Here is a 24,977-nt window from a genome sequence, read left to right as displayed (position 1 = left end):
ATATTTCCGTTCATCGTATTGCCTTTTTTCCCCCTGCCTTGGTTATTAAAAGCCGTGTTGGATCTGTTCTCTGTCTCCGTGTGTGTTGTGACAGAATACTAGCCCCACAAACAGCGAACTACGAGATCTTACCAGGAAGATGGAAGGTAACAGCCGACAGCCAAACCGCCTTCTCCACCGGACCCTATCACTGCTCTGGCGGCCTCACTACAGCAAGCGGTACTGTCCGTGGCGACACCACCAACCTGTCCGGTAGCCAAACCAACATTATTCTCGGGCGGCGCGGCCGAATGTGCCGGTTTCATTATGCAATGCCAGCTCTGTTTTGAACTGGCCCCTCAGTTGTTCCCCGATGACCGCGCTAAAATAGCCTTTATCCTGTCGCTGTTGTCCGGCGAGGCCCGACGCTGGGCAGAGGCCTTGTGGACATCGGAGAGCCCAGTGTTCGCGTCCTTAACGAACTTTCTGGCCCACTTCAAGGCGGTTTTCGGTGCGGGCACTTCCACCCTCTCGACACATGACGAGCTGTTCACTCTGCGGCAGGGTAGAAACACCGTCCGCGAGTATACGCTGCGCTTCCGCACGCTGGCGGCATCTAGCGGATGGAATGAGACGGCGCTACTCGCGGTGTACCGGCGGGGGTTACAGCCCGAGATCCGACGGCAGATGGCCATATATGAAGACTCCAGCAGCCTGGAGGCCGTCCTGTTGAAGGCTCAGACAGTGGCCCAACATCTCGTCGCGGTTCCGGGTGGAGGGAACCACCATTCCGAGGCTTCACCCAGTGAGGAATTCTCCGCACCAGAGCCTATGCAAACGGACGTGTACCATCTATCCACGGACGAACGGCAGCGCCGGCTTCAGCATGGGCTCTGCCTCTACTGCGGAGAATCTGGTCATTCCATTTCTACCTGTCCCGTCCATCCAGTCCACCCAGCGGTGAGTACTATCCACCTCAGCTCAGTACTCTCTAATCCTCGGTATCATGATGCCACATTAATGTTTGACTCTCACTCTTATTCTGTCAGCGTGCTCTTCGACTCGGGTGCGTCCGGGAACTTTATCTCCACTCGCATCCTCTCTGCATGCCATATCCCACGACAAAGGAACCCAACGCGCTATCGCATCACAACCACCCAAGGAAAACCGCTGGGTCGAGGACTGGTGCAGTGGCGGACGCCGGAATTGACACTGTGTATCGGCTGTATGCATGAGGAGGTGCTCTCGCTGTTGGTGTTGGAGGAGGCCAGGGTGGACGTTGTTCTAGGACGCCCATGGCTGGCGCAACATCAACCCACGATTCAGTGGAGCACAGGGTGCATTGAACAGTGGAGCAATCATTGCCTCAGCTCGTGCCTACGTGCCCTCCCGCGCCCTCCGCCTAGATCTGTTCTCCTGGGGTTGACGAACATCGAGAGCCCCCCTACTGGCCATGAGGTGGACCTCCCAGGAGAGTATCAGGATTACACGGAGGTGTTTAGCAAAGTCGCCGCTACAAAGCTCCCACCACATCGATCCTGGGATTGTGCTGTGGACCTTCTGCCCAACGTTAAGATGCCCAAAGGGCGCATCTATCCCCTGTCTGTCCCGGAGCATAAGGCCATGGAAGAATATATCAAAGAGGCACTCCGCCAGGGGTTCATATGCCCTTCGACCTGCCCGGCGGCATCCAGCTTCTTCTTTGTGGCAAAAAAGGATGGCGGGCTTCGACCGTGTATCAATTACCGGAATCTTAATGCCAAAACGGTGAAATTCACCTACCCCTTGCCGCTAGTACCAGCTGCTCTCGAGGAGTTACGTGAAGCTCGTATCTTCACCAAGCTGGACCTGAGAAGCGCATATAACCTCATCCGCATTTGTCAGGGAGATGAGTGGAAGACGGTGTTCATCACACCTTCTGGGCACTACGAGTACCAGGTCATGCCATATGGGCTCACAAATGCCCCAGCGGTATTCCAGAACTTCATGAATGAAATCTTCCGTGATATGCTCCACCGGTTCGTCATCGTATACGTTGATGACATCTTAATCTACTCTTCCAACCGGTTGGAGCACATCCACCATGTCCGTCAGGTACTCGACCGCCTCCGCCGTCACCACCTTTTCCTCAAACTTGAAAAGTGCGAGTTCCACCAAACTGTCGTGCAGTTTCTGGGTTACATCATCTCCGCTGCGGGTATTAAGATGGACCAGGCTAAAATAGACGCAGTGATGAACTGGCCGCAGCCAGAGACAGTCAAGGAGCTGCAACGGTTTCTGGGGTTTGCGAATTTGTACCGCCGCTTCATCCACAACCACAGCCAAATCACTGCTCCCCTCACTTCATTATTATGTGGACAGCCTAAGACATTCACCTGGTCAAAATTAGCAGTCGAAGCCTTCTAACAGCTAAAAGCTGCCTTTTGTTCCACTCCTACATTACTGCATCCTGATCCTAGCCAGCCCTTTGTAGTCGAGGTAGATGCCTCTGCGCTAGGAGTAGGAGCGGTGCTGTCACAATGAGGAGGTAAGCCCCTGGCACTCCATCCATGCGCCTTCTTTTCAAGGAAACTAACCCTGGCGGAGCGTAACTATGACATTGGAAACCGTGAGCTGTTAGCAATCAAGATTGATTCAAGCACTGGAGGAATGGCGGCACTGGCTGGAGGGGGCTGTCCATCCCTTTGAAGTCATCACTGATCACAAAAAGCTACAATACCTCAAAGAAGCCAAATGCTTAAACCCACGACAAGCGCGCTGGGCGCTGTTTTTCACGAGGTTTCGATTCACAGTCTCCTATCGTCCCGGTTGTAAGAACACAAAAGCCCTATCCAGAATGTATTCACCAGACCCTCAATCCGATGCATGTGAACCGGTACTACCTCCAGATCTGTTCGTCTGCCCCATCCTCTGGGCCGTCGACGAGGAAATCCGTGCCGCCTCTGCGAATGAACCCGCTCCACCGGGGAGCCCAGTAGGCAAAACCTACGTTCCAGCGCCCCTCCATCTTAACCTCCTGGACTCTGTACACTCGTCTCTAGGCTCCGGCCATCCGGGCAGACAACGCACCCTCTCACTCCTCCAGAACAGGTATTGGTGGCCAAATATGAGTAAGGATGTAAACCAGTTTGTGAAAGGTTGTTCCGTTTGTGCCGTGATTTCCACACCCCGCCGCTTACCGGAAGGGAAACTCATGCCACTCCCTATTCCCCACCGACCATGGTCCCACCTGGGAGTGGACTTCGTCACCGACCTGCCCGCGTCGGAAGGCTTCACCACCATCCTCGTCGTGGTAGACCGATTTTCTAAAGCTTGTAAACTCATACCCCTCAAGGGCCTACCCACTGCCCTGGAAACAGCTAAAGCCCTCTTCCACCCAGTGTTCAGACACTTCGGCATTCCCGAAGATATTGTGTCAGATAGAGGGCCCCAGTTTATCTCCAGGGTATGGAGGGGTTTCTTAGGACAACTAGGTACATCCGTAAGCTTATTCTCTGGTTACCACCCACAATCTAACGGCCAAACGGAACGGAAAATCCAGGAAATTGGGCGCTACCTCCGAGCATACTGCCATGAACGCCAGCATGATTGGAGCCAATACCTGCCCTGGGCCGAGTATGCACAAAACTCACTCCGCCAAGAAACCACCGGACTCACCCCTTTTCAGTGCATACTCGGCTATCAGCCACCTCTGTTCCCATGGTCTGGCGAACTTGCTGAAATACCTTCGGTCGATCACTGGTTCCGAGAGAGCGAGAGGGTTTGGGGATCGGCGCATGTCCACCTGCGCCGCGCTATTCGCCAGCAGAAGCACCAAGCCAATGCGCAAAGAAGCACCGTGCTACCATCCAGGTGACCGAGTATGGCTTTCCACCCGGGACATCCGCCTCAAACTGCCCTGTAGAAAGCTCAGCCCCCGGTATATCGGTCCCTTCAACATCCGTAGGCGCATAAATGATGTGTCTTACGAACTCATCCTACCTGCGCACTACCGAATCTCACCCACCTTCCATGTGTCTCTTCTGAAACCATACACTAACCCTGTTCTCCCTCCTTCTACAGAGTCCAAGATCTCGTCGCCGCCCCAGATCGACGCAGACAACACGGTCTACCAGGTCCGAGAGATAATGAACTCCAGACAACGCGGCGGCCGTCTACAATATCTGGTCGACTGGGAGGGGTATGGGTGGACCGGGATGACATCCTCGATCCGGCACTGCTCCCCGACTTCCATCAGCACCACCCAGACCGACCTGCTCCCAGAGGCCGTGGCTGCCCCCGTCGTCGTTCTCGGATGTCTGGAGACGCCCGTGGGGGGGGGGTTACTGTCACAGGCACAAACACCTCAGCCGCACCCCCGTACTCCCAATCACCAGACTTTTAATCGCACCACCTGCACCCAATCACAAGGCACCTACTTAAAGCCCTCACCTGCAGAGCACAGCGGCTAGTATTGAGACTGTTTACGAGAAAGTACCGAGTTACTGCTCTAGTATTTCGAGTTGGATATTTCCGTTCGTCATATTACCTTTTTTCCCCCTGCCTTGGTTATTAAAAGCCGTGTTGGATCTGCTTTCTGTTTCCGTGTGTGTTGTGACAGTGGGCAATTCACTTTTTTATTGTTTTCTAAATAGAATGGAGTTAGTGATGTAAAGTATACTATTCGGACTTTGTTAAAAATATTACTTAATACTCATTAGTCATTATTTTCCCTTTGCCGTCCACTATTATATTGCTGTGTATAATGCAGACTGGTTTTCTTACCGTTTTTTACTCAGTTGCTAAAACACTAAACCCCATTCTCTGAACTAAATGCTCAGTCTCCTAAACCCATTTGTCGAGTCAATCACTGTTTTGGCAAAACCTTAAACAAGTTCTAGTAGTTAGACAACATATTCAGATCTCATCCCCTCTTTCTGCAAAATGCTAAACACACTCTCACTCATCAAAACACATTTCACACTGTGATGCACTCATGCTGCAAAACATGAGCAGCAAGTTAAACATAGCTACAACACAGATGCCATTGTTTACACAACAAATCAAAACTGTTCAGACTTTTTTCTAATGATATGATCAAAGCACAAAATATAAGACCGGCAGAATGCACAGGGGTTTGTTTTCCACACTTGGTTTTAACATGTGGTCAACCATGGTTTGGTTTGGTTTGGTTTTAGGGAGGCTGGGAACAGGATCCAACCTAACTTGAGCCAATAAACTGTAACCAGTGCCATCCAGACATTTTGAAATGAGAATAGGTAAGTAAACCTACCCTGTTACTGTTCATTCTGAAGTGGAATACAATTAATATAATGTTTTGAAAAATAAATTCCCCAGCCTTCTGTATATAGTGTACATGTGTAGTGAATATGCATACAGTTTATACAGCATTTGTGCACATATATGTATGTGTGAGAGCTAAGACAAACTGCTCTGGACTCCACTGTACACTAAACATGCAAAAGACACAAGATAGTAATGTTCTGCATTTGTCACATCCATGTGGAGTTGGAGTGTATGTGGCTAATCATTTGATGGTTTATGTGGAGTTGTGAAGTGTTTGCTTTTGCTAGATAAGTGTGAGGTGAGGTGTGTGTGTGTGTGTGAGATCATGAACATCAAAAGCACTGAGATTTGATCTCATGACTTTCCAAATCATGCCCAATGTCCTAACCACTAAACTTTGCAGTTGCACATTATTTCTGAGTGAACTGTAATGGGACTTTCACGTAGAGTTTCTATTCTTTGGGCTTTTACCATAAAACTGCTGTATTTTTACAGTATGAAAGTGCTGACTATACAAATATACTGTATTATTTACAGTGTACAATATGTTCATTATAGGGATTTATTTATTTGTTATTATTTGCTATTTATTTTTTTAGTGAAATTTGAAAAATGCCTGTATTTTATACAATAAACATTTTCTTCTGTAATTGCTGGATCTGTTGTCCATTTCTTTTTTTGATGAATGGGTGAAAGTTTAAAACATGCACCTTAGCAATTGAGAAAAACTCTAATTTAAAAGAATTTCCTACAGCATTTACAATAATTCTTTATGTTGCAGTCTTGTCATGCTTTCAGGCTGAGAAATATGCAGACTTTTACATACAGTGTATACTGAGCTGTGGTTGATGGTAGAGACCATAGGTGCCAGGTTTCTACAATCAACTTAGTGCTTACCTGTGAAAGAAGACCAAAACTTACCATCTGAGGAGATTTCAGTGTCAGACTGAAATCTACTTGGCTTTTTGTGTGCCCTTTTTTTATTTGTTGTGTCCTCACTTTCAATGTTTGAGGTCTCAGCGACGCGACAGCATTTCTGGACAGCTTTGGTATATGAGTCTGAAAAAAAACAGGTTGTAAAATATTAATTTAAATATAATTAAGTCATTTTAGCAGTAACCAGAAAACGTATTAACATTGTCTTTATAAATAACAGACAACACACTGAGACCTGAATTACTATCATTATTACCTGTTTTTAGCCAAATTGTCTTTATTTGGAACCGCCTCCACTGTTGCTTGTCAGGCAGTGCATTATTTCTGACCAACTGCCTTGTTTTGGAAAATGTCCAGTAACAGAACATTCCCTGTAAACAATCGCCGATTTTAATTATCAATCGGATTTAAGTATTGTAAGTTAATGTTACTTTAAAGCTTATTAAATACAAAAGCATACTTCAGTGGTTTCTTCCAACCAAGTGGTGGGAATAATTTCCACTGAATTGTCATCTGCAAATTTTTTTTTGCCACCAATGCAAATTCTTTTCTCTCCATCTGTTTAGAGATAAAACAGACAGTAGTAGACTGATTAATTAATTAATACAACAAATACATTCAACAACTTATTTCTTATGATAACAGGTTGTGATTACTGTCCGCTTTGGCCTACCTGTTTATCATGAGGGAGACATTGGAGATTGGTACAATGATGATAAGTTCTTGATTGTCTGAGGTTTGTCATGTTAGGTTGTGAGCTATGCTATGGTAAGTATGTGTGTGTGTGTGTGAAATAGAGAGAGAGAGAGAGAGAGAGAGAGAGTTAAAGCTTATGCAGGATGGCCAAAAAAATTCTCCCTTATTTTTTTCCACCATTATGGCCGTTCTTGTCAGCTGCCATTCTGGAACAAGTTTCATTACTGATTGTCTTGAATGAACTTTAAAACAGCCAATAATTCGTGAATCACATGGGTCTCTGAAATATGGTTCAGGTTTTACAAAAACCTTGCACAATATCATTGGGGAACCGACTCATCCAACTCATCTCTCTCTTCTATGGCCTCACAGCATTTTCCTTCCCCAAGAATAAAGGCATTGTTTGGTCTTGTGATTTTGGACTTTGTGACTATCACAGATTGTGTCTGTGGACAATTTGAGATCTCCACAAACCGCTTAGCCACTTGAATAAGAGGCTGTTTTCCTGACCTTATGAGTCACTTGAGCTTTGTAAGAAAGTTTTCAAATGGGAATGCACTGCAAGCATCAAGAGTGCCAAAATCCATTGCTTCTGCTGGTAGATGTACCATTGAATGGATGTTGTATCATGAAATGGTTTCCATATAGCTCTTTTGTTTTTGCAACAAAATAAGTCATCAGCTCAGTGCTATAGCTGTTGTATTCCACTGCCAAGTTAGGTGAAAGAAGAAGGCCCAAGGCAACACTGAATATCATGAAATGGTCATACAGTTGATCAGCTAGAATTCCCTTTAATGCAATCTTGCCAGTGTACACAGCAAACTGCTGCAGTTCAGTTGCCTTCCACCTATCTATGTCTTCTAGACGCCTTGGTTTTCTTGCAAAACTGCTTGGAATGCTCTTCCTGTATGACAGCAGCCTTTGGGACACTTCATCAATTTGTCCAGCAGACATTCGCACATTCCGGTCACCTCTAATCCACTTTGTGATCATTTTTTTTGTAACCCCCAGGCAGGCTTGGTGCATGTAGTCTACTGGAAATTGGTCAATCATGTCCAATGGCAGCCTTAAAAATGGAGACACTGGAATGGCCTCATCATCCTGACGTCTTTCCATTTCAGCACGATGTGTCTCATCTGTGTGTAGAGTGAGATTATCCACCTCTGGGTAAGTAACACACCCAGAAACCCACATGCCCCTCTGAGGGCATTTATCACACCCATAATATCCTTGTCCATTTTCAAGGAGTTGCTGGATGTCTTTCATGGCTTCCTCAATAAAATCTAAACTTGTTGGTTTGGAAGGACCATGTGTCAGTGTCACAGGAAAGACAGGCAGTCCATCAATATTAAATGAAATCTCCAGTGTTGTTATTTTTTCTGTTATCTCCCTTGGGTAGTGGTGCAGCTGCTACTTAGGTGCTCTCTTATGTTAAAATGAACACACTCCATCCCTGACTTCATACATGTTTTAATGTGTCTAGGAGTTTGCAGCAAGGTTCTTGCTGTTGAAGGCAATTCTGGATGTGCATATTTTTTAAGCCCCCTCAGGAGGTCATCAATGGCATTGTGTGTGATGAGGTGTTTTGTAGCCCACTCCTGCAGAAATATTGTAAGTGAGGCTGGAAGCATTTCATCAATATCCTCAGGCCCTGAACTACAGCTTTGATAAGCTCAAAAAACCATAAGAAATTATTTTATTTTCAGAACACAAATGAAGCCATTTTTACTGAAATATGTGAAATTTCAGTCCTTCTGTTGAAAGTCTATTTCCCCAAAACTCAGGCACTTCAAAAAATTCATAAAAAGATTGTAAAACAAATTTATATGAATCAAGAAGTTTAATCACAGTCTTCTGAAAAGACATGATCACTTTATCTGATAGATTTAATTAAGGTTTTATTCACATATAAATGCTAAACGACTAATATAAACAGAATCAAGCATGTGCTTCTATTTACCAAAACTGAATGCTGTAAACATTGTTGGCTGATCGATGTTTATATGTAAATAAAAGCCTAAATTAGATCTGTTCATCATATAAAGTCATAATGACTTTTCAGAAGACTTGGATTAAACCACTGGATTCATTTTGATTAATTTTTTATCTCTTTACAAATATTCTGAAGCATCAGAATTTTGGGGGAATAAACTTTCAACAGAGGGACATAAATCTTGCAGATATCATGAAAAATATCTTTTTTGTGATCCAAAGATGAATGAAAGTCTTAAGGTTTTGGAAAGACATGAGGGCGAGTCAGTGATGACAGAATGTTCATTTTTGGGTGAACTGCCCCTTTTTAGAAACATCAGTGCTCTTTTAACTGAACTACACTAACAATGTAGAAGTACAAAAAAATAAATAAAAATAAAAAAAATAAACATGTTGAACATTACAGTGTTAAAATATTTGGACTCAAACAACTCATCACACTCCTGGAGATGGTCATCTCTCCTGCTGTGCTCTAACGGCCCTCTTTCCACCCCTGTCTCTTGCCCCAGTGAACCATTTGGAGAGCCTTTTCTGCCTCTTTTTGGTTTACATCTTCAGTCATTGTGTTCTTTTTCAGTCCACCTGTAAAAGCAAATGCACATTATATGCCTTATATGGGCACTGGTGGCTCAAGTGGTTAAGGCTCTGGGTCGTTGACCGGAAGCTCAGGGGTTCAAGCCCCAGCACCGCCAAGTTACCACTGTTGGGCCCTTGAGCAAGGCCCTTAACCCTCTCTGCTCCAGGGGTGCCGTATCATGGCTGACCCTGCGCTCTGACCCCAACCTCCAAGGATGGGATATGCGAAGAAAGAATTTCACTGTGCTGTAATGTATATGTGACAAATAAAGGCCAGTTCATTCATTCATTTTTCATTCACATTAACATCTGAAATGTCCAGCTGTATATTATGGTAACACTTTATTTTGGTGTCCCTGTTCCAGTGTCATTGTCCATTCAAGTACTTAGTGATATTAATGATGAAAATCTACTTACAGGGTAAAAGGTCAGTTTAGCCCAAAATCAAAACGTGCGCGCGCTCTGACAAAAGAAAACGGCTCTTTTTAATGCACGGTCTCATTATGCGCCGATTTAGATCCAAATATAGTGTAATTAGTGTCATTATCAGTCACAATAACTTAAACACATACGTTTTTCTGTGTATGTGAAAAATCCGGCGAGTCTCTGTCCTGTTATGAGCAGGACAGAGCTGACCACCGGGAATTCCCCCGGTTCACCTGATGACCACTCCGGGCCTGGTCTCACAACTGTCTGAAATTCACCCTAAATGACCTCGCCTCCGAAAGCAGCACTTTACTCTTCTAGATGCCTGATCGGATACCTCAGAATTCACAATTATGCTAATTGTGTTAATTATTATAAATTGGCGCTCCGTTCGTTCCTCATCAGCAGCTGGCTGTACGGTAAATTTACCTCAGGGGAAAAAATGGCGGCTAACCTTACACAGACACAAAATACACAAGGAAAGCAGAAAATAAACAAAAATGTGTTCAAACTCAGGAAACAAAAACCTCTACACATTACTATCAACACATATAACCATATTTTAATCCTCACACACACTTAAGTGATTATAACTGTTTCACGCTTCTCCCCCCACAGAAAAGTTATTAACATTAGTTTAGCGGTTTTAAGATCATTTAAACTGTCAAAACAAAGTTCCCGATGCTTGAGACCACAGATGATAAAGATAAATAATAAAGATATCTTTAGAAAATATTCATTTACCCGCTTATTCCGCTCCACATCCACGTCCTTCAGCCGCCTTCAACAGATGAAGTGATCTCCCTCCCGCCTGTCACTCACTGGGTCTGGAAGAAACTGTATCCTTACGCCATGGCGGGATTTCCTCTACTTCGAATATTTAACATCTTCACAGCTGTCATTTTAAATTTCCGCTTATTTTCAACTAAGATCACATGATACATGATATTATGATATAATGTTATAAGAAGAAATTCATAAGGAATCATTCAAAGCAGTAGGACTACTTTGTCAAGCGGAAGGTGATGTCAGTGAGTGAGTAGGTCTTATTGAACAGGTAGGTCCAGTGAGACCCATTTAAATGTCTTCCTTTCCGATTTCCCCTCATTCCCAATTAAATACATTTTGATAAATGCACAGGCAAGTGAACACTGAAATGCTGAACATTCAAACAAAGAAAGAAAATAAAATAAAATGCATTTTAATTTAAAAAGTAGCTATATCAAAAATCTGTGATATTCGTTGTTTTAAAGAGATTAGTCAAGTGATTAGTCAGCTTAGCCAAGGCACAGGTTAGTCTCTCATCTTCCACTGGAATTACAACATTGTCATTTTTAGCAACAGAGACGATCTGGAGTTTTAAAACCTGACACAGAGTGTGTAAAGTAGATCTGTTTACACATATTCTTCTGAAATCTGTGAATAAATTCACTGCTTGTTTTCATTACAAAACTACACAAGACTGTGTGTAAAACAGCTGAATGTTTCTAACACTTTATTTTCTTTGTACATGTGATCTGTATCTACATTTATTTTTATATACAGTATATTTATCAACACGAGTTTATGAATTATCATATGAATGGCTGATTAGATAATTGCAGGAAGGAGCAGGTGTACAGTTATTCCTAATAAAGTGATCAGTGACACTCAGTGTATTAAATGTCTGATCCCCAACATGGAAATGCAGGAACACCAGAGTCTTCATCTCGTACACAGATGTTCATCACCAACTGAAAAGAAAAGAAAAACGTCTGAGTAAATAAATACAGACTGGACTGTCATACTTCATGACCAAGTTCTAGCTTGATCAAGAGCAGGAAATCATCTGTGCTCCCAGAGAAACATTATTATCCTCTTTTTATAATTTACTGTTCAAAATGTCTTTCATTACAATCTGTAACATTTAGCTAGAACAAACAAGAAATTCCACCAGAAACCATCACATCACTTCTCTTCTCTTCTCACCGTCTCTGGAGAGTTGCTGTGTTTCAACTCTCGCTCTACATGAATATATTTAAGTGCAGACTTTAAGAAGAAGCTGAAGTGAATTTTACAGGAATGAGAGAAGACACAGTGTGGAAGCACAGAATAAAGAGATAGCAGGGTGATACCGGCAGGTGAGGTGTTCATTTATAGTCACGCTCATGCACTCAGTTTGGATATTTTGTAGTCTCAGATTCTCTGTCTTCTACTTTCACATGAAATTTAAATCCACACCAAACAGCATTAAAGCAAATTGTTAGAAAACGTCTGATTAAACAGAATATAGTGAAATTGTAACACATTAATCTGATATTTATGGAAATGTATAAACTAATGCTAATAAACATAATAATGCTATCAGTCTTTTAATTCATTTCAGTGTTTATCTAAAACAGATCATTACTCACTTCACTATCTGTAGATTGTGATTATCCCTCTTTAGATCAGAGAGACTCTTCACTCCTGAGTCTTTTATTTTATTTCCAGACAGATTCAGATTTCTCAGGTGTGAGGGGTTTGATCTCAGAGCTGAAGTCAGAGCAGCACAGCCTTCATCTGAGAAATCACAATACTGCAACCTGCAAACACACAATAACACACTCTTCATCAACAGATACTCATCTCGGTTTAATATTTACTTTAAAGATGATTTTTGTCGCTTCTTCCTGCTTCACACACCTCTGCATTGTCTTTCTAATCAGATCTCAACAACAGATGCTTATGTAGCAAATGAAAATTTTTAAAAACACTCATCATAAACATTATTAATGATAAAGACCTTAGTTTAGACATTGAATTTTTAGATTCTGTATTTCTGACAAATGTGTAATAATATGAGACAATTTAAAGACCTTAGTGAAAAGAATATTTAGAAAAACCACATGGGTAAAAACTGTTTGTCCATTCATCTGTTCCTGATCTGGCAGATCTGGCAACCCGGTTCAGAGCCACTAGAGACAGACTAACTGAATGAGTACTTTCTAACAGAACAAATTCTCACTTTAAAGAATTTCACTGCTGCATTTAAACCCTGTAACTCAAACACAGAGCATTTATATAGCATTTATAGTCTGTGTTCCAGGTGTAGTCTCTGTGATTAGTTACAGTTTATCTAATGTAAACATGTTTTAGTAAATTTCATTGTAATTTCAGAAACACTGCAGTTGTATCAAGTCACATTTTATGAAGTGGATCTAACATACGTACATCTGACCCAAAGACTCAGTGACCAATAATCAGTGTGCAGAAAAAATAAACAATCATCTTCCTCAGGTCATTGATGATGAACCTAAAACCCCTGCTTCAGTCTCACTATTAGAGAAAGTGTCTTAGTGAGGAGCAGGTCATGTGACTCTCAGAGAGATGATCTTACCTCAGTGTCTCCAGTTTACAGAGAGGATTCTCCAGTAGAGCAGAGAGACTCTTCACTCCTGAGTCTCCTAGATTATTAAAGGACAGATTCAGGTCTCTCAGGTGTGAGGGGTTTGATCTCAGAGCTGAAGTCAGAGCAGCACAGTCTTCATCTGAGACACCACAATACGGCAACCTGCAGACACACAATAACACACTCTTCATCAACAGATACTCAACAGATCCCTCTGTTATCTCCTGTTACTAAACAATAATACTAAGTGTTATATTAGGTGTCTCTCAGTGATGGAACAAACCAGTGCACTGTACTGACATAATGAGTGTAGCATAAAAGATAAGTTTGTGTTGAGTGTAAATATTGGCTGCTGTTTATATTTTCTTACATTCACTTTGACAGAGACCAGTTTATTTAAATTATTAATAAGTCCATTAGTATTTGGACACTGACAAAGTTGGACAATGAGCAGATGGACAATAACCTGAAGCTTAATTCCAAAAGCAATAAAGCTAAACACTACAAGAACAAGCAGGAAGTGAAGACAGCTGCAGTAAAAGACTAGAATCTGATGATTCCTTCATTAACTGCAAAGGATTTAAACCAAGACTTTTTCCAGGTCTTCAATTCTTTTACTTGTTTGGAAAAAAGATGTGATGGTCTTTTGTTCCTCTTTTTACAGAGCTGGATGTCTGGATTCACAGAAAAAAGATAAGAATACATCAGTATGCTGGTAGTTTTTATTAGCTGGAGTTTCCTTATGAGGAGGTTAAATAAGTAGCAGTCAGTCAAGTTTGGTGTGTGCTGCATCAAGTCAAATAATTTCTAACAGAATTTATCTTATTTAGTCTTCAAAACTTTATTTAAAAGTCCCTATCTTTTCATTAAACTACCACTGACCTCATGCAGTGTATTTGTTGTGACTGGGTCTCAGGAAGGTTAACTGTGATTGGTTACATCACCATTCAATCAGTCCAAAATATTCAATACCTTGAAAAATACTATTCATCTTTATAAAAATGTTGTGAGTGTAGCAGATGTCTGAATGTAATAGATTTATATTTCACCAAAAATCCAGCTCTTCTGCTTGTAAAAAATAAAACATTATTTTTCATGTACATGTGTGTTCCTGTGTATTTATTTATTTTTGGAGGCGTGTGTATGGGGGGGTATTTTTCTAATTTTATTTTGACTTCATGACCTCTGACCTGTCGTTTGAATACGGCTTGTCCACCGGGTTTCTTCTTTAATGCAGATTTGGCAACTAATCTTTCTTTCTTTCTTTCTTGTATGTATGTATGTATGACCTTTTTAGTACAATATACTATTTACTTCTCATTTTAGGTTTCTAACTTTACTGCTGCTTTTAAACCCTGAAACTCACACAGTGCATTTAGTTTGTGTCACTGGTGCAGTTTTGTGATTAGGAGAGTTCACTCTAGAGCTAACAACAGTGGCTGTGTGATTAGTAATGTTTTAGTAAATTTCACAGCGATTTCAGACACATTGTATATGTACATCTGACCAAAAGACTCAAATCATCAGTGTGCAGTGAAAAATAAACAATCTTCCTCCTCAGGTCATTGATGCTGAACCTAAAACCCCTGCTTCAGTCTCACTATTAGAGAAAGTGTCTTAGTGAGGATCAGGTCATGTGACTCTCAGAGAGATGATCTTACCTCAGTGTCTCCAGTTTACAGAGAGGATTCTCCAGTAGAGCAGAGAGACTCTTCACTCCTGAGTCTAGATTATTCCTAGACAGATCCAGGTCTCTCAGGTGTGAGGGGTTTGATCTCAGAGCTGAAGTCAGAGCAGAACAGCCTTCATCTGAGAAATTACAATCATACAACCTGCAGACACACAATAACACACTCTTCATCAACAGATACTCATCTAGGTTTAATATTTACTTTAAAGATGATCCATGTATTAAATGAATTCATATTTTGTATTTGATAAACTATGAGCAGCTGAATCTGAACAGAGAGCAGCAGACTGATAATGAAGACTTCCAGAGAGAGAGAGAGAGAGAGAGAGAGAGAGAGAAAGAGAGATTTATAGTGCACTACATAGGGGAAATAAACTTATAAAATTAAATTAAAACATATAAAATACTAAAATATAATATCAAGCTTAAAACATTAATTCCTGAGTTTGTTTTCTCAGGTGTGAGAGGAAGACTTGTTGAAAGATGATGTGTCTGTCATGATGGACAATCTTCCTTTTCTTGAACAATCCCAATGTACTATTAACACAGGCCAAAGGATTACTGCTGTTACTGAGATATATCTTCATTTAGTGTGTTATTGTGGTGTTGCTGTTTTAAGTTAAAAGTAATGAGCAGAGTTTTGTAGAATTTATCTCTGTGTAACTGTATTTTAATGCACATGTAACTAACTGTAGCTTTATTTAATTTTCTCACTACTCTTATTAATGCACATTGACTAATATATTTGTTCTGCATGTTGTACAGTTACAGGAAATTTTAGTTCCTAATACAGTAACTAATACTGCTGCTTTTATTGAGCTGCTGTGACTCTCAGAGAGATGATCTTACCTCAGTTTCTTCACTTTACACAGAGGATTCTCCAATACAGCACAGAGTCTCTTCACTCCTGAATCTCCTAGATCATTCCAAGACAGATCCAGTGTATCCACAATCAGATGGAGTTCTTTCAGATTGGAGGTTTCTGATCTGAGCACTGATGCCAGAGATTTTCCACCTCTGTCTTGAATTGTATCACACCTGATACTGAGGGAAATAAAATAACACAATGAACACTAGTACAAATTATCAAACAAGCTCTCAAGGCTTTTACTGAACCTTCTCCTTCTTATAAAAGCCAAAAGCACAAACACCAGTTAGAGAAAACCTTTAAATACTGTAATAATATTTTACAGTCAGAGCTGTTTGGATTAAACTTGGTGTGAGTTTTCAGCTGCATCTTCACCAACACACTGTATAAACATGGAGCATGAACTGAATTAATACTTCAATATAAAACAAAAAAGGTTAAAGTCATACAGAGTTAGATTTAATGATTCTTATTTATTAGTTTTAATTATTCAGCTATGACATTATTTTATTCTGATATATTTTATTAGCTACTAAAATGAGAACCAGTCCAGTGATGACTGATTAATGTAGCTACCTGTCATAAGCTAGTTATCTAACAGTGTGTGTGTATGTGAGTGTGTGTGTGTGTGTGTGTGTGTGTGTGTGAATGTGTGTGAGTGTGTGTGTGTGTGTGTGTGAGTGTGTGTGTGTGTGTGTGTGTGAGTGTGTGTGAGTATGTGGGTGTTAATGCCATGGGCTCCTTATTTGCTCCCTGTGTCAGTGATTTAACCCTTACACTGTGTTTGACTTTCCCTGTTTAGGGACATTAGGAGAAGGAAAGAAAATATAATCAGCATATAACACATTTATACTATTATATAATGAAGTGTAAATAAAAACAGTCTCTAATGAGTATTAAACATTCAAACCTTTCTAGAAACTCAAATAAAACCCTTTACCAAGACATAAGATTTTTTAAATAAAAATATTAATAATGAAATTAACTCAGTGTCTGCATGATTGTACTTCAAGTCTAACATAAATTTAAGGTGAAAACACGTTGTTTAAAATAGACTGAAGATTGTAAATGTGACAGTGAAATGTTTCTGTCAATGAAAACAGCTTTTTACAGACTCTCCTCTGAACTCTGAGTGAACATGTGTTGAATATTAAGTCAATTTCACTGTGATAAATCAGAATTTCAATAAACCTTCATTAATTCATAAACTCTAAAATACTTTTCTTTTTTTGGAACTGTCTTCCACACATTTAATACCTGCTCTTAATTCTTATTCATTTGTCTGTGACCGTTATTTTCTTATTTAACCCTTTATCTGTTCATATTAACACCACCCTGTATGCCCTCAAGCTCATAACATCTGAAAGAACATATTTATGTGTTTTCAGTTTCTCTCGTTCTAACAGCAGAACAGTTCTAGTTATTAAGTAAATAAGATTTACTTACATTGCTTTTCTGGATGCTGCAATCACAGGCATCATCTTCACAAGAACCAGATCTGTTATCTTCTCTGGACTGAAATATTTATTCAGGTCAAATTCCTCCAGATCCTGTTCTGAGGTCAGTAACACAAACACCAGAGCAGACCACTGTGAGGAAGAGAGTTCACTTTGTTTTCCAGATTTCAGGTAGCGTTGGATTTCCTCCACTAGAGAATTATCACCCAGTTCATTCAGACAGTGGAAAAGATTGATGGATTTCTCTGGAGGAAGATCTTTACTGATCTTCTGCTTAATGTACTGAACTGTTTCCTCTTTGCTGTCGGAGCTACTTCCTGTCTGTGTTATTAAGGTATGTAAGAGTTTCTGATTTGACTCCAGTGAGAGACCCAGAAGAAAGCGAAGGAGAAGGTCCAGATGTCCAGTTTGACTTTTTAATGCCTGCTCTACCGCAGACTTGTGGACATCTGAAATTGTAATGTTTTTAATCCTTTGTTCAGAGAACCTCTTCGGTACAGAGTACATATTTCGTACAGAGGACATTTTTGGACTCTGATCAAGAACATTACTGTTTTCTTTCATAAATGCCGTGTGCACATAGAGAGCTGCCAAATGCTCCTGAATGGTCAGATGAACAAAGCAGTACACTTTACTCTGGTGAAGCCCAAACTCCTCTCTGAAGATCTGCGTACACACACCTGAGTACACTGCTGCTTCTCTCACATCAATGCCACACTCTCTCAGGTCTTCCTCATAGAAGATCAGGTTCCCTTTCATCAGCTGCTGAAAAGCCAGTTGTCCCAGTTTAAGAAGCATTTCTTCATCACTCTCCTGCTTCTGTGAGTATTTTCCTCTTATGATGTTTGTCTGAATGATGAGGAAGTGTGTGTACATTTCAGTCAGAGTCTTGGGGATCTCTCCAGTCTCTGCTTCACCCAACATCCTCTCTAGAACAGTGGCTGAAATCCAGCAGAAGACTGGGATGTGGCACATGATGTAGAGGCTTCTTAATGACTTCAGGTGTGTGAAGATGTTATTGGCCAGGTTCTGATCTCTGATCCTCTTCCTGAAATACTCCTCCTTCTGTGGGTCATTGAACCCTCGTACCTCTGTGACTCGGTGCACACACTCAGAGGGGATTTGATCAGCTGCTGCTGGTCGGGAGGTGATCCAGATGAGAGCAGAGGGAAGCAGATTCCCTTTGATCAGGTTTATCATCAGCTCCTGCACTGATGCTGATTCAGTTACATCACACACTCTCACTGTGTTCTGGAAATCCAGAGGAAAACGACACTCGTCCAATCCGTCAAAAATGAACAGAACCTTTTCCAATCTGGACATTTCTGTTTCTTTTATTTCCTTAAAAAAGACATGAAGGAGCTCCATCAGACTCAGTTTCTGGTCCTTCATCAAATTCAGCTCTCTGAAAGGAAGTGGAAATATGAGGTGGACGTCCTGATTTGTTTTCCCTTCAGACCAGTCCAGAATGAACTTCTGTACAGAGACTGTTTTTCCGATGCCAGCGACTCCCTTTGTCAGAACAGTTCTGATGGGTTTGTCTTGTTCAGATGAGGTCTTTGTCAGAACAGTTCTGATGGGTTTGTCTTGTTCAGATGAGGTCTTTGTCAGAACAGTTCTGATGGGTTTGTCTTGTTCAGATGAGGTCTTTGTCAGTACAGTTCTGATGATTTTGTCTAGTTTAGATGAGGTCTTTTTCAGAACAGTTCTGATGGGTTTGTCTTGTTCAGATGAGGTCTTTGTCAGTACAGTTCTGATGATTTTGTCTAGTTTAGATGAGGTCTTTGTCAGAACAGTTCTGATGGGTTTGTCTTGTTCAGATGAGGTCTTTGTCAGAACAGTTCTGATGGGTTTGTCTTGTTCAGATGAGGTCTTTGTCAGAACAGTTCTGATGGGTTTGTCTTGTTCAGATGAGGTCTTTGTCAAAACAGTTCTGATGGGTTTGTCTTGTTCAGATAAAGGCTTAAAGATGTCATTGCATTTGATTGGTGTTTCCTCTCTTCTTGTTGTTCTCCTGGATGCTGCCTCGATCTGTCTCACCTCATGTTCATTATTGACGTCTCCACTGTCTCCCTCTGTGATGTAGAGCTCTGTGTAGATCTCATTCAGGAGTATTTGGGTTCCCAGGTTTATCATCTCTCCATTTAAACACTGAAACTTCTTCTTCAGATTTAATTTGAACTTTTTCTGGAGTTCAGGAACATCAGCAGATTCTGGGGCGTGTCTGTAAAATGGTGAAGTAGGAAGACATTTTGAGACATGGGCTTCATTTATTAGGGTTTAAGATCAGTTTTCCTGCATGATTATCACAGATAGCTTTTTATAATGTTCTCACTGTGTTTGTTTTATTCTACTGTGTGTTTTCTTCAATATAATGAATCTAATGTAGGAAATATCAGTAGAAAGGTTTATAATATCAGCGTGTCAGTGTCACAGTCATGTTACTGGTTTGATCTTACCCTGTAAATGTCATGATGTTCTTTTTTCTTCTCTTTTGTTCCTCCTGTAGAACACTGAGAACAAACATTGTATCTGTTAAAGACTTTAATCACTTTAATACTGTACACTAAACATGCTGTAGATCTAATTTTACTACAATAACAGTAGTAACTGCATTCATATTTAGAGAACACAGTGCTAAATTCAATATCACAAATATTTTTCATGTTCTCTAGGAGTTTTTCCAATTATTTTATGATGTAAATTTCAGAAAATAAAAGCTGAAATGTTGAAATATCATCACGTACTTATCTTTTGATCAAACTCAAATGTCTTTAATTTAGAGCAAAAACAAAAGAACTGTCCTTGGAGTTCTGATACTTTCAGAGGGGACAGTATGTGGTCATTAGGGGTGTAACAGAACAGGAGTACATCAATAATACATGAACTATGGGATGTTACCTGTGTACAGGTGAGAAGTCTCTATTATTAAAGTTTAAAGGAGGATCCATCTAATCAGCTTGAACAAATGTGTTATAGCATTAATCATTTAATTATTAAATGCAGGTTTAGCAGCTTCACTTTGGTACTCATAATGTACATGAATATCTGTAACTTCATAACTTTGTGAAGGCTTGTGTCAATTAATATGGGCCACTCAAGGTTGGAATATCTTAAAATAAAAGATTATTGCTCACACATGCTACATGCAAATTTATTTCTGTTTCTGTGTTAAGAAATTTGATGTGTATGGACTCTTGTTCTTGTTCCAAGTTTCCTTCCTGTCCATTAATTTTTGCCTCTTACAAAAACCACAAAGTCTTCCAGGAAGACAGTAAAGGATTATGTCCTGCTTGAGCTGTAGTTAGACTGAAACCTCAAAGTTAAGTTACACAACATCAATGCAATGTTTAGGTATTATTATTATTATTATTATTATTATTATTATTATTATTATTTTGTTTTAGGTTGTACTGTTTACCTTTTTTGAAGTAATAAAGTTTTTTTTATTTATATATTTGTATTTGCATTTTGAATGTCAATGGCACTAAATAGGTTTATTTTCATTTTTCTAAATAGGAAACAACTTAGTTGTTCATTTTAAGAGTCCTGTCTTTTTTCTCTTGAATATTTAGTATTCGTCTTTAATAAAGAAAAAGAAGTACTTATCCAATTACTCGATTAATCGAGTGAATAATTGGTAGAATAATCGATCAGTAAAATAATCGATAGCTGCAGCCCTAGTGAATGGTCTCTGAATGATCTTACAAAAATAATGTACACATAGAATGGGGTTTATGACATTTCTTAGTCTTGCTGAAAAAAATGCAAGCACAAGACAAAATACACTTACAGTATGTTACAAACTGAGAACCTGTAATAATAATAATAATAATAATAATAATAATAATAATAATAATAATAATAATAATAATATGTAGTAGTAGTGGTAGTCGTAGTAGTAATAGTTTCATTACCTTTCATACCTTTTCTTTAGTCTTTTGCTTATATTAACATTTATAAGTTCAGAATTTAAGACATTACCTTCATAAATATTTACACTATTTCATCTAAAGCATTTACTGAAAGTATTGCAGCATCACTATAGACCAAGTAACTATAATATAAATTAAAATATCTGCTTATAACTGTGTAGCACAGCCATTAACCTTGACTTTAACTAGAACTGTGAGATGTTACCTGTCTAAAGGTGAGGAATCAGCATTTTTAAAGTTCGAAGGAAGCTCCAGAGACTCATCACTCTTCATGGAGACACAGCTGACTGCTGGTGAGTCTGATCTCTCTTTCTGAAGTTTACTGTACAACATTATAGACAGTATTTTAGTGACTTAAATACACTCACAACAATTTTACAAATACAATCTATACACTTTTCTCTCTTAATGAACAGTGACATGTACAGTCTTTATTTTATAATTTTATTAGACAGTACTATTACTTTTATTGTCAAATTAAGATGCTTTTACTTCCATGTTTATTATAAGTCAATGTAAAATCCTGTCATGAAAAATTCCTTTATCCATTCTGCATTGTAGCTTTACATTTTAACAGCAGAACTCTATATACTCACTACTTATTTCAGATATGAACAATTAATGACTAAAATGCAGAAATATAGTTACCACTTCATTAGCGTTGGGGTCATATCTGTGTCCAGATCAGTGATCTCCATTTTTGAATATTAGTGTATGAACAGACAGTTTATGGAGACACTGCTGAGTCACTGATGATACTGATCTCTTCTGCTGGTATCTCTTCTAATAAAAAAGACAAAAACAAATGTCCAGTTAAACATGGAGAGAACCAAACTTTTACATCTCTGACCACAAAAAAATCATAGTTTTACATACAGTAACTGACCCCTAACATTCTAACACCAAATTATTCAGTCATGGGGAATCTGGATCCCATCTCAGGATCACTGATCAGGAAAAAGATCTCAGGAAAAACATGTGATTCTAGACCTTATTGACCTCTACTTTAATCATGTACTGAACTACACATGTGAGCAGCCAGAAACTTAAGAATCAGGAGGATTTACAGTAGTTTATAAGGATTAATCAGTGGTGTCATGTCATGTGGGAGCAGAGGGCAGGAACAATGACATCAGGTGGCAAGATCACACAGAGATAATAGAAATAACAGAAATAACAGATTCTTAATAATGTTTGTGAAGCATATAAGACACACTGACAGATCACACTGTTAAATTCAGCCCTCTGTAGGTTGAACATTTTCATTTCCATCAAACCATGTGGCATCCTTTCATTCCTAACACATTTCCCAGTCCATATCAGTGTAGATATCCAGCATGATATTTTACCCCATTGAGATCTGATGTGTTTTCAAAGTGTTCCTTTAATTTTTTGAGCAGTAAACAACAGACACAGTGCAAACAACAGTTATTTAAAAATATATACAAAGGCAAGATTGGTACACAAATTTGTTTAAACATCAATAAAGCACTCCAAAGAGTGTGTGCTGATTGTGAACCCAGATTAATTAGGGAGCTCACATGAACACCACCACAGGCAGAAATACGGCTGAACGGCTATCAACAAAAAGACATTCCTTATGGAAAAACACTGATCACTGATGCCATGACATTGCAGCTGGCCACAGATTTATTGTAGATTTTATTTTAGGAGGTGACTCTTTGACCTTTCCACAGACAGTACAGTGATTATGAAGAGATGATTACCTTCCCTACCAGACAGTTTGAGGGCCCAGGATGTTTCCATAGTTATTGCACTATGTTTAAGAAATGCTGCCTGGTTTGCAGACAAACGCTGATCAAAATCTTCATGAACAGGAAGCAACAGGGCCAGATATAGGGGAGTACTACAGAGAGCTTGTATATATAATAAATCATCTGCACTTTGACGTTTGCTTCACACATAGCAATATGGCCCCGCTTCAGTATAAATTTATTTACACAATTATGATATTGTACTTAAATAAATATATTAGATAATGCCTGAGGCAGCTGTATTACATTTAGATTTACAGAAGTTAGCAGACACCCTTATAATAGCTGTATAATAACTGTAGTTTATTATAATGTCCATGTCTGTTTCCTTTTAACAGACTTCCCATATGTTCAACAAACACAAGACAAGAATGGTCTACCAGAATGGCCTGAGGTGGAGGGACTGATGGGTAACGTAGTCCTTACACAATAAACACACAGTGATGGTGACATAAACTTCAGAAGCTCAATAAAATAAAAAAACAAATCAGAGTCCATAATTCTGTCCTTTGACTTTAACACCTATAACTGGTCAAAAATGTATTAAATAAATTATTAACAAATTAACCAACAAATTAATTAATCAATTATACTTACATAGGGATATTGATGTACAGGAACATTATCCCGCTTTCCTAGATGATGGCTGGTTGAACTAAAATATGAATAAAATATAATAAAATAAAAGTAAAATAAAACATTTTTCAGAGATCACGAGACAACACCCTCATGGCCTTGGCTGGTTTTGTTGTTTTCACTTTTGTGGAAGTCAGATTTTAAAACACATTATGTCTGTTCCACGTTATTAAAGCAAAAATAACCACAATCCAAACAAACTGAAGGAAAAATCTAGTAAAAAAACTGGAATATATAACTAACACACACCGAACACTTACACACACCGGGAAACACACTGAAGAGGAAGTTCAGCTGAAATGACGCAGTTTTTTTACTGCTCTTTTTACACGATGTCATTACAATATAACACCAGTTTTGTATCAAATACATGATATAAAGTGATTTATTTTAAAAGAAAATGACCTTCTTGTATTGAACAGTCCGTCTTGTTGGACATTAACAACACCGTTTCTCCGTTTCAGTCCGCTGCGATGAGACACACTGGAGTCGGAGCTTTAACAGGGTTGCCAGATTGGACTGAAAGTTTCCAGTCCAACTACAGCTTAAATCCGCCCATTAAAAAAATACCAGCCCAAAGTGCGTACTGTGATAACTAATACAAAAACAAACAGAAAAACCAAAGCAAATTAGTGCAAAGGGAACTATTTAGAAACACACACACACTACGTTAGCCACCTGTATACGTTTTGTTTAATTATCAAACATGCCATCCGAATCTTATAGCAGAATAATAGCGTATAAACCTTTTTATAGAGACTTAATGCAGAGAATCTTCACAGAACTCATAAAAATGTCTCTTGAAATATTATAGACTATTATTCTTTCCTATTCTTTTCGGCAGGACTTTCTATATTTCCTCCACTTTGGCATGATAATGATAAAAACACCATGCCAAAGTCTGACTGGATTGGACTCTCCTCATCCTTATCGGCTAAACTGAGCCATATTATTAAAATGTCAACATTACATATTAAACTTTATTGTAAAGTCTGTTAGAATGGAAAAAAAACAATAAAATATCATGTTTATAGTTAAAAATAAAAACCCGCCAGTTGCATCAAAAAACAGCCCAAATTTTATCGACCTGCCCAATGCATTTTTTCCCGGTTACACGTGAAATCTCGCAATCTGACAACACTGGCTGTACAACAAACACTTTCACTTTCGGGAACCGATTCACTAAGAAACGAATCGACCCTTTGAGTCGGCTTGAATTATTTTTTTACTCGTTCATGTAGACGTTTTGTTGTTCTTAAGTTACACCACAAGTCTACTTCAGTGACCAAGAAATACAATAAAAGTGTCATTAATAATACTAATCTCACATTAATCACACAATCTTAATAATCTGA

General features: G+C 39.5%; 2 protein-coding genes across 3 annotated transcripts in view; both read right to left on the bottom strand.

Annotated features, from left to right (window-relative positions):
• Positions 1 to 11,215, bottom strand: part of LOC131362398 (NLR family CARD domain-containing protein 3-like) — a 156,422-nt gene extending 145,207 nt beyond the window's left edge. For both annotated transcript variants that reach the window (XM_058404368.1, XM_058404369.1), the window contains exons 1-5: positions 10,636 to 11,215; positions 6,875 to 9,471; positions 6,662 to 6,759; positions 6,458 to 6,572; positions 6,187 to 6,324 (exon numbers count right to left, since the gene is read on the bottom strand). In XM_058404368.1, the coding sequence (XP_058260351.1) occupies positions 6,187 to 6,324; positions 6,458 to 6,569 (250 nt within the window). In that variant the 5' untranslated portion in view covers positions 6,570 to 6,572; positions 6,662 to 6,759; positions 6,875 to 9,471; positions 10,636 to 11,215. The remainder of the gene's footprint in view (positions 1 to 6,186; positions 6,325 to 6,457; positions 6,573 to 6,661; positions 6,760 to 6,874; positions 9,472 to 10,635) is intronic.
• A 154-nt stretch (positions 11,216 to 11,369) lies between these two features.
• LOC131362399 (NLR family CARD domain-containing protein 3-like) lies at positions 11,370 to 24,167 on the bottom strand. Its single transcript, XM_058404370.1, has 11 exons — positions 24,028 to 24,167; positions 23,584 to 23,641; positions 21,860 to 21,994; positions 21,417 to 21,533; positions 19,736 to 19,789; positions 17,266 to 19,500; positions 15,801 to 15,995; positions 14,923 to 15,093; positions 13,250 to 13,423; positions 12,285 to 12,455; positions 11,370 to 11,624 (listed from the first exon to the last, which is right to left on the bottom strand). Exons 3-11 carry the CDS (start codon positions 21,907 to 21,909, stop codon positions 11,618 to 11,620), a joined length of 3,174 nt encoding a protein of 1,057 aa, XP_058260353.1. The 5' UTR covers positions 21,910 to 21,994; positions 23,584 to 23,641; positions 24,028 to 24,167; the 3' UTR covers positions 11,370 to 11,617.
• Between the last annotated feature and the right edge of the window lie 810 nt (positions 24,168 to 24,977).

The sequence above is a fragment of the Hemibagrus wyckioides genome, linkage group LG12, assembly GCF_019097595.1.
Source record: "Hemibagrus wyckioides isolate EC202008001 linkage group LG12, SWU_Hwy_1.0, whole genome shotgun sequence".
Lineage (NCBI taxonomy): Eukaryota > Metazoa > Chordata > Actinopteri > Siluriformes > Bagridae > Hemibagrus > Hemibagrus wyckioides.
The sequence above is the reverse complement of the archived record's forward strand: the minus strand, read 5'-3'. Positions and strand labels throughout refer to the sequence as shown.

Excerpts from the sequence above, each read along its gene's own strand:
- LOC131362399 (XM_058404370.1), bottom strand. The coding sequence starts at position 21,909 with ATGGAGATCACTGATCTGGACACAGATATGACCCCAACGCTAATGAAG. Across the intron at positions 21,534-21,859 it reads ACCCCAACGCTAATGAAGTG|TAAACTTCAGAAAGAGAGAT; the intron begins GTAACTATATTT and ends AATGTTGTACAG. Across the intron at positions 19,790-21,416 it reads GATTCCTCACCTTTAGACAG|TGTTCTACAGGAGGAACAAA; the intron begins GTAACATCTCAC and ends GTTTGTTCTCAG.